We start from the raw sequence: 10,112 nt of genomic DNA on the forward strand, positions 1-10,112 counted from the left end.
CACCTACCATCCTACTTGGGTTTCTCTTACCTTGGATGTGGGGTATCTCTTCATGGCTGGTGATGGACAGGGAGGCCTGGCATGCTGCGATTCATGGGGTCACAAAGAGTTGGACATGACTAGGCAACTGAACTGAACTGAAATAGGAAAAGGAGTACGTCAAGGCTGTATATTGTCACCCTGCTTATTTAACTTATATGCAGAGTACATCATGAGAAACGCTGGGCTGGATGAAGCACAAGCTGGAATCAAGACTGCCGGGGAAATATCAATAACTTCAGATATGCAGATGACACCACCCTTATCGCAGAAAGTGAAGAAGAACTAAAGAGCATGTTGATAAAAGTGAAAGAGGAGAGTGAAAAAGTTGGCTTAAAGCTCAACATTCAGAAAACTAAGATCATGGCATCTGGTCCCATCACTTCATGGCAAATAAATGGGGAAGCAGTGGAAACAGTGGCTGACTTTATGTTTTTGGGCTCCAAAATCACTGCAAATGGTGATTGCAGCCATGAAATTAAAAGACACTTACTCCTTGGAAGGAAAATTATGGCCATAATTTGTACATATTTTAAGCTCATAAATAAATACACAGGAAGTTCAAACAACACACAATACATTCACATTTGAAAATTTTACCAGTAGCATATAAGACAGTTAATTTTTTTGGTTGAAAATACATTATAATATGAAGTAAAAAAAGAATCACCTTTAATCTTTTTTTTTCTTTTGGCCAGGTCATGCAGCTTGCAGAATTTTAGTTCCTTAACCAGGGATCTAATCTGAGAGCCTGCCACTCAGAGGGTTGAGTACCAACCACTGGACCACAAGAGAATTCCCTGAAATTTCTTTCTACTGGAATTATTATTTCTATATTTCTCAACATGGTTGATGGAATCACCACCTAGAATCATATTTAACTCTTCCTTTCTGTATTAATTTGCTAGGGCTGCCATAACAAAGTACACAAACTAGATAGCTTAAAACAACAGCAATTTATTATCTCATAGTTCTGGAGCCAGAAGTCCAAACTGAGGTGTTAGTAGAACCACACTCCCTCTGAAGCCTGTAGGGGAATCCTTCCTTGTCTATTCCTAATTTCTGTTGGTTTCCCAGCAATCTTTGGTATTCCTTGGCTTGTAGATACATCACTCCAATCCTCTGTCTTCACATGGTGTTCTCCGAGTCTCTGTCTTCACATAGTAATCTTATAAGGGCCAATCATATAGGGGCCCACCCTTCTCCAGTATGATCTCATCTTAACTAACTACATTTAAGATGATCCTATTTCCAAATAAGGTCATATTCTGAGGTGTAGGGGGTTAGGATTTAATGCTTCTTTTTCAAAAAGACACACTTCAACCAATAACACCTTTCCCTCACTAAAAAATCGGATAAGTCATGAATCATTAATCTGGTTAATCAGCACAAAATCTCAATATCTTTCAAATCAATGTTTTCTCTACTCCATCATCTCCATTCTCCTCCTTTACACGCACACACACACACACACAACCTGTTCTCGCTCCATTCTCACTGTTCTGTCTCCTTTACACACACACACACACACACACACACCTGTTCTCCATTCTCACTGTCACACACACAACACACCGTTCTCACTCCATTCTCACTGTTACCACTCTTAATCATCAATTCTCTTCTGCACTACTTAAAAGTTTCTTAAACTCTCTCATCTGCTTGGTTTCAACCACACATCTCCAAACCATTTATGCTATCACCCAGACGATCTTTCAAAAGGAAAATCTAATCATGTTATTCCTCTACTACCACCATCCTCTTCTACTCTCCAGCAAACTCTTTTGTCATCTAAAGGAGAAACTATATAAAGCACCTTCTTCAACCTTTTGCCACTCTCATATGCACTCTATCCCCCAGATAAACCAAACTGCTTCTGGTGTCACATCTTTTTGCTTTTACACATGGTGATCCTTAACTAAAATGCTCTCTGTTCCTGAGCACTTGACGTATTTTACTACCCTTAAACTCCCTTGAACCACAAAGAATTGCAAACACTTTTTGGTGCTATTACCCTTCTTATTTTCCTCTACTATTGTACTTATCACATGGTATTCCAACCCGTCTAAGTTTGCTTTTTTCTCTTAACTACACCTGAAGTCTACCTCAAGGTCAGACATCTTTTGTGCACCTAGCACACAGCATGTTGTCTGTTCCATAGTAAATATTATGGAACTAGATTTTTCAGTAGTTTTTTTCTTTTTACAGTAAGACTTACTCTGAAACTTTCGCTTGAAGGGAAACATTTAACATGTTACCAAGAGCCACTAAAAAGCAGCTAAAAAATAATTTTGGAAAAAAGAGTTTTAAAAATCACTGCTTGTGAAAGAATGATCAGAATAACTTTAAAATATCTTAAAAACATTACTCATTGCACATCTATTAGAATGGCTAATATTTTTTAAAAAGCTGACAAGTGCTAAAGAACATGTAGGACAACTGAACCTCTCATACATGGTTGACAAGAACGCAAAATGGTATAAACCCTCTTGGAAAGAGTTTAGCAGCTTCTCTTGAAGTTAAATATATACTTACAATATGACAGAGCCAGTCCACTAAATTAAGTAAATTTTAATAAATTAAAACTTAACACTCACACAAAAATCTGTATCCAAATGTTCATAACAGCTTTATTTGAAATCGTCAAAAACAAAATGCCTAAATGTCCTTCAGTGAGTGAGTGAATAAACCATGGTACATATTCAATACAAACAATGGAATACCAGCTAGCAATGGATAAATTCTAAAGTACATGATGCTCAGTAAAAGAAGCCAGTCTCTAAAGGTCACATGCTACCTAACTGGTAAAAACAAAATTATAGGGAAGAAATCCTTAACCATTCCCAGTGAAGACAGAGGTCAGGGAAGAATTTGGCCACAAAGGGCCAGTACTGAGGGATCATCTGGTAGTGACTGAACTGTTCTGCATCTCAATTGTGGTAGTGGTAGTGGTTCCACAAATCCATAAACGTGCCAAAATTCATCAAATTATAGACTTAAATGAAAATTTAATTTTACTGGATGTAAATTTAAAAATTAACAAATACATGTATTACTTCCCAGGCATGAGGGTTAGCTGCCTTTTTCCTCTACTCCCATGTACCTTAGCCCTAGACCTGAGAAAGATTAATTTATGTGAGGAGAAAGGTGGAGCAGACTAAAAAAATGGCTTTGAGGTAGATTATCAAGGAGTTTGCTACAACATTATGAATATTTATCTTAAAAGACTGGATTATGAGATAACAATCTATAATTTTAGAGAAAGACAAAGGTGAAGAGGTATTAAAGAGAGCAAATAGACCTGAAAATTAAAGAATGGATCGTCTCCCTACCTTTCACCTCTGTCCTATAGCACCATGACTTAATAATTCTATCTTCATCTGACTTGCTTTTTCATGTGCTTCTGCTACACACAAAATGATTGAAGAAAAAGCAATTTAATTTTAAGAAGATATAAATCCATTTTTATTTCAGTACTTCAAATCTAAAATAAAAGGGATTAATCAGCTGGCTACAGTTTTCGCATCAAAAGCTCTAAACGATGAACAATTTCTTAAAAGTCTGGTGGAATTTAATTTGGCATTAAATGTAAAGGGGAGCTAATACATCTGAGGAAATGATATCTAGCATATTTAGTATTTTGCACTTGTCTCTGCTGCCTGCTTTTCTTCCACAGCCCTGCTCCCCTTCTGACTTTTATTGCTTCCTCCTTTTCTTCCCTGCCCTCCTAAACAGTGTATGATGCCCTTTAGTTCCTCAATGCCTCCTAGAAACTTGCCACAAGTCTAAATTATCTACCTGCTTTTAGGAATGACCACACAAAATACAATTCATCTCAAAGGCTGTGAATTAAAATGTGGTTATAAAATTCAAATACTGTGGAGCTCTATTTATAAAACATGATAATAGGAAATATAAGTAGTCTAATAGGACATTTAACATATATCTAATGTAAGTCTATGGGGTTGCACAGAGTCAGACACGACTGAAGTGACTTAGCAGCAGCAGGAGTAATGTAAGTACTAACACTAATTTACAGTAATTAAAAAAAAAAAAAAAGAATGTGTGTCTTTCAGATTATAACTTTTCAGTATACTTGGCTACTAATATGTACTTAGAATACCGAGAGTTGAATAAAGTCAAAATTATTACATTTTGTAAAATAAAATATGCATATATTAACAAAAATACTTTAAAATTATTTAATAATTTCCCCATTGTTAGGCCTTTGGGTTGAGATTATGTGACTAAGTCTTTTACTGAGATGGAACTGCAGAAATAAGGTGTTTGAGAAGCTCTTTGCAGTTATTGAATAACTGACAGTTTTCCATTTTCTTCTGTCCATTTATAGAATAAACTTTGGGTAAACTCTAAGAGGTGCTGTGAGCCACATGCCTGTGCAAAAACAGTTCTACATAATGTTTCCTTGTGAATCAACAATTAAGGCAAACATATCAATATTATCTTTCTGCTGCCTTGGTTACTCACCTAAAAAAGATGGTCAAAAATGAAAATTTGGAAAAGGGAAGGGGTTGGTGAGTAGAAAACAGAACACCTGGCTATTAGGTAACTACTCCTTCCAGAAACACTCTCTGCATTATGAAATACCATTTGCTGAATTTCAACATTTAGAACTATACTGAATGCCAAAATGAATACTTTAAAACTCTCAATGCTATTCTAACAAACTTCAGATGTATCCAGTGTTGGAATTTGATGGCATTAATTAAGAAATTATTGAATCATAGTAAGAATGTAAAAGAAATATTGGTTCCAAATAAGAGTATAAAAGAAAACCTCACCTAAGTTTCCAGGCCCACAAAGAAAGATTTCTTTTAGCTAAACTATATACGATAACATGTGAAACCATAACTTATAACATGAAGTTTCATAAATGAGAAAAGTGTCACATTAGATTTTTTCTAACATAAAAATCAGTTCTTTAAATAGTTCTCATTTCTTTCTTAAGTTATATAACAAACATTTTCTTATACAGAATATATGGACGATAATGCTGATGTTAATACAATGTAATTTTCAATTAAAATATAAAATTTAGCAAATATTTTCTTTTGCTCACAGGAAAAATGAATTCTAGGTTTCTCATATTAAGACATTATTTCATTAGTATAAGATGTGAATTATTACTATTCTTCAGTCTTTTCTGAATCTTGTTCAGCCCTGGGAAAATCTACTTCATACTTCTTTTTGAGATTACTTAAATATGTTCGTAAACTGTCTGGATCCAATTGAGAGTTTCGAGCAGTTTGAACAAGTCTAGTAGCTAGATGGTACACAGCTCTCTGTCTTTCCATCTCAGGAGCACTCCTTTGGTTTTGCTGTTATTGAAAAAAATATAGATAAAAATTAAAATATGATTCTTATTTTGGCAATATTCTATCTCCTTTCATAGAAATAATTCAATGGCTAACCAATATTTTTGGATAAGTCAGTCCCATCCAACTAGCAAATAATATACCAGAAAAATAAATATTGTTTTGGAGAATAAAATTTCTCATGAGTATTTACGACTTTATGACAGATCCTAATCCTTGAAAACCATTTTTCAATGAAAAAAATCTGCTAAATGGTTCAAGTTTCTCAATACAACACCAAAATGTAATAGAAAATCCACTAGAATTATGTCCTACAAGCACTTTATCATTGAAAAGTTATGGGAAAATAACATTCTGCTAATTACTATGCAGTGTTCATAATTTTAAATGTCACTCAGAGTGCTACTCTGCTATCTCCTACTTTAGTTCCCCAGCAGATAAACTGGTGGACAGAATGGGTCATCAGTAAACTGTCCCTCAATAGGGTTCATATATAGAAATTGCTAGAGTCTAAAAGAAAATACTGCTTCAGGGATAAATTACATTTTTAAAAATAAGCAACACAAATAGCTAGTTAAAATTATGCCTTAATTCTTAACAAATTATACTTAAGGATACCCAAGAAATAATGCTTAAAATGGGACTCTTCTAATACTTTGGAGGACCTTTGGATATTCAGTCCTTGAATACCTCCCTTCAGGGTTGGGAGTACAACTAGAAAATTCTTCATTCCCTTTTTTGCCTGAGCTAGATAGAGGAATCAGCATTTTTTCAATCTTAACTTTTTATGTAAAGACTTAGTTTCCATCCTCTAAGGGAAATACAATCCTTTCAACTCCTTCTAAATAGCCATGAATTTTAGGTAGCCAGGAACTCCTTCTCTCTCTTACTGTCACTGTAGAAAAACTGCATACAACTCCATGAGATAGAACATTGATCCATCCATCTATCTGCTATACTGACTGATCAACTATCCATTTATCATTTAAACAACAATTATAGCTATTATTATCTATATTCCAGATCCCATAAATTGTATTTACGACTACAGGGGATACAAAATGTCATCCTGACATGACAATGGAACTCAAAAAGCTCAGTCTTACAGTGAAACATACATGTTTACAAGCAATTGATTAATCATGAAAAGTTCCATAAGGGAGATACAAAATTGTTCAGAGGAAAGAAAGTTCACTTCCAGCTTGGGTCAAGAAAGGCTTCAAAAGGATGGAGTATGGGTAGCCATTCCTTTCTCTAGGTGATCTTTCCAACCCAGAGACCGAACCCAGGTCTCCTACATTACAGGCAGTTTTTTACTGTCTGGGCCACCAGGGAAGCCCCATTTAATATGAATCTTGATGGACAGAAGAGCCTCAAAGGAAAGATATTCCAGATGGAGGAAACAGAGAAAGCAAACATGTTAGAAAATGTGGTACACAATCAGGTCAAAATGATGAAACGACAAGTAACTCAATGTGGCAGAAATGTAGAAAAGGAAGGGAACCTACTGAGATATAATTAAGAAGAAGAATTCATAGACTTAATTAAGCATCCATGGGAGATGTGAAAGTGAAGAGAAGAAAAGGTTTTTCAAAAGATGAGAAATTTAATTTTGGACCTATTGAAGAGAAAATGTAAGTTAAGGTTTTAAGAAGAAATATGGAGAAAAATATACAGATTGAGTCAAAAAGAAATGAAAATGGAGGCTGAGGAAAGGATGAGAATCACCAAGAGTACAGAATTCTAAACAAAGAAATGGTAAAATCTTAGGAATACTTCTATTTGGTAGATGGAATAATAGAAAGCACCAGTGAAGAAGGGAAAGAAGTAATCACCAAAGAAGTAGAAGTAAAATATTCAGCTAAAGAGAGGTTATATTAATTTTCAGTGGATAAAATTAGCCTGTCTTGAATATATGTTGAGCAGCATCAGGAAATCTAAAAACTGGAAGACTACTGGAGAAGTTGCCCATAATTGGAATTTGGCAAGAAGAATTGTGAAGAACTAGGTAATAAGAGGCTCTTCAGAACTGGACCACTACCAAAATCACTGGTGAAAAATTCCAATGGAATAACTAGGCAAGTAAAGTCATAAGAGCAGTTGAGGTCAAAAGACTGATGAATGTAAAAAAACAAACAAACCAAAAAAACTGAAGGCAGGTTAAGAAAGGGTAAAAGATAAAAGAAAGGTTAATACTGAAGAAAATTTATACTGCACCTACTTTAGTTTACTGAACAGGATGGATTCTTAAAACAATATAAAGCAACCTGATGCAACAACAACAACAAAAAAAAGATTTCCAAATTTTCAGTTACCAGATATAAATTCAGTGTTGGATCTACTTCTTCCTAGCAAATCACTTAATCTCTGTGAACCTCAGCTGTAAAAATGTAAGTAAAAATGATAACTTTATTATTTATCTTTAATTAAACCTAACTACTTCATGAAAAGTTATGAGGCTTATATATGATAATGGATACAAGAGCTTTGAAAACTATTTTAAAAGATATGAAATGTTGTGCATAGTGTTTCTTTTTTTTTTTTCTTTTGGCTGTGCCAAATCTTAATTGCAGCATGTGGAATCTTCAGTGTGGCATGTTGGGATCTAGTTCCCTGACTAGGGATCAAGCCCAGGCCCCTACATTGGGAGCGTGGAGCCTTAACCACTGGACCACCAGAGAAGTACTTTGATTTTTATTTTTAATGCTTATTTAAAGAGATTTCTTTTCTTATCATAAAGTCAGTGTAGCAATAAGTACTAGATGAACTGAACTGTTTAACTTTTGTTTCCTATCTTATTAGTAGATTTTCTAGGGACAGTTATAACACATCAAACCAAAAAAGTCTTGAGAAGTAAAAAGGATTTACTTTATTTAGGAAATAGGTTTTGTTTTAAATGTTTTAATTTTTACTTATTATATATTTAGACCCAAGACCATAATAAGCATGTATACTACAAGTATTTTCTTAATTTGAAAAATAATTCTTATTGCTAAAATTTCCTTACCAAAATCTGTCTGGTAATTTGAGTTGTGATGTCTTTGGCATCCAAGACAATTGATGGTGGAAGTGATGACACCTCTGCAGCTTTTAATCCTAAAATTATAAACAATGGGACTTCAGTATTATTACTTGTAGTTTTGCTATGTTTGTTTTAATCAGTATTAATCTTTTCTTCACAGATTTAAACTTCCTTTCTTAGGCATTTAAGAACCACTTACTTCTTAAAATTATGTTTTTCCAAGTTCTGGGTGACAACTTACCAATTATTAGATTTAATTACTTGCTAAGACATGTAAGACAAATTAGAATATCAATTACCTCTCAAGATACCTCTGAGACAGAAAATATGAAAGGGAAAGGAAAAAGGTAATTAGAAAATCAGATAATAGTAATAACACTGAAATTCCAACTACAAATTCAGTTGGTTTATAAGTCAATGGACATAATGGGTTTTGCAGAATAGAAGAAAGTGTAGTCACAGATAAGCTTACAGCTGAGTATTCATATATTTAGTAGATTAATGAGAGAGGAATTTCTCAGAAGTCATAACAGTAGGTGACTACTCCATGGAAATTCAAATACCAGTAATATTCTCATGCTCTTAGATTTTTATTGTATCAGTGTCTCACAGATTTTCTACTTTATGCTAATAGTTTATTTATTCCTTTAGAGGCAATAGAAGCAACATCAACATTTATTTAAAAGTTACTAACTGCTAGGCACTGTGCTAGACAGTTCATATTTGATAATTCATCTAATCCTCACAAATCCACACATATCACCATTTAATAGATAAAGCTGAGGCTTATAAAGATTAAACATCTAATACAAATTAAGTTATACATTTGATTTTCCCATTTCAAATAGCAAAGGAAAGATGCTTTTTTTTTACTCTCACAAAGAACAGTCATAGCTAAAATAATTTTGGGAAATTTATCTGTAAAAGTCCACTTTGTGGGTCGTCTGCATAGTGGCTCTATAGTGGGGCTAACGGCAACTTTCTCCAAGCGGACTTATGCCATATGCCATGCCTCCCAGGTCTGCTGTAGCCAGACCCCTTGTCCCTGTGGCAGGTCACTGCTGTCCTATTCTTCCACAGCAGACACTCAAACATTCAAAAAGCAGGTCTGGCTCAGTTTCTTGTGAGGTTGCTGCTCCTTTCCCTGGGTTCTGGCACATACAAGGTTTGTTCGCTCCCTCTTAGTCTCTCTGGCGAGTCTGAGATTTGATTTTAAAACATGATTGCATCCCTCCTATCGTCTTGTTGGAGCTTCTACTTTGCCCTTGGACACAGGATATGTTTTTTTGGTGGATCCAACATTCTCCTACAGATGGTTGTTCAGCAACTAGTCGCACTTTCGGTGTACTCGGAGGAAAAGATGAGCGCAGTTCTTTCCACTCCACTATCTTCAGTTCAGTACAGTTCAGTCGCTCAGTCATGTCCGACTCTTTGCAACACCATGAACTACAGCACACCAGGCCTCCCTGTCCATCATGAACTCCCGGAACCTACCCAAACGCATGTCCACTGAGTCGGTGATGCCATCCGACCATCTCATCCTCTGTCATCCCCTTCTCCTCCTGCCCTCAATCTTTCCCAGCATCAGGGTCTTTTCAAATAAGTCAGCTCTTTGCATCAGGTGGCCAAAGTATTGGTGCTTCAGCTTCAGCATCAGTCCTTCCAGTGAACACCCAGGACTGATTTCCTTTAGGATGGACTGGTTGGATCTCCTT

The 10,112-nt window shown here is 35.2% G+C and overlaps 1 protein-coding gene across 1 annotated transcript in view; it reads right to left on the reverse strand.

Annotated features, from left to right (window-relative positions):
• Nucleotides 1-5,186: 5,186 nt before the first annotated feature.
• Nucleotides 5,187-10,112, reverse strand: part of MSH4 (mutS homolog 4) — a 98,151-nt gene continuing 93,225 nt past the window's right edge. The window contains exons 19-20 of the mRNA XM_010857610.1: nt 8,383-8,471; nt 5,187-5,378 (exon numbers count right to left, since the gene is read on the reverse strand). Coding sequence (XP_010855912.1) covers nt 5,187-5,378; nt 8,383-8,471 — 281 coding nt within the window. The remainder of the gene's footprint in view (nt 5,379-8,382; nt 8,472-10,112) is intronic.

This window comes from Bison bison, unplaced genomic scaffold (genome assembly GCF_000754665.1).
Source record: "Bison bison bison isolate TAMUID 2011002044 unplaced genomic scaffold, Bison_UMD1.0 scf7180017864382, whole genome shotgun sequence".
NCBI lineage: Eukaryota > Metazoa > Chordata > Mammalia > Artiodactyla > Bovidae > Bison > Bison bison.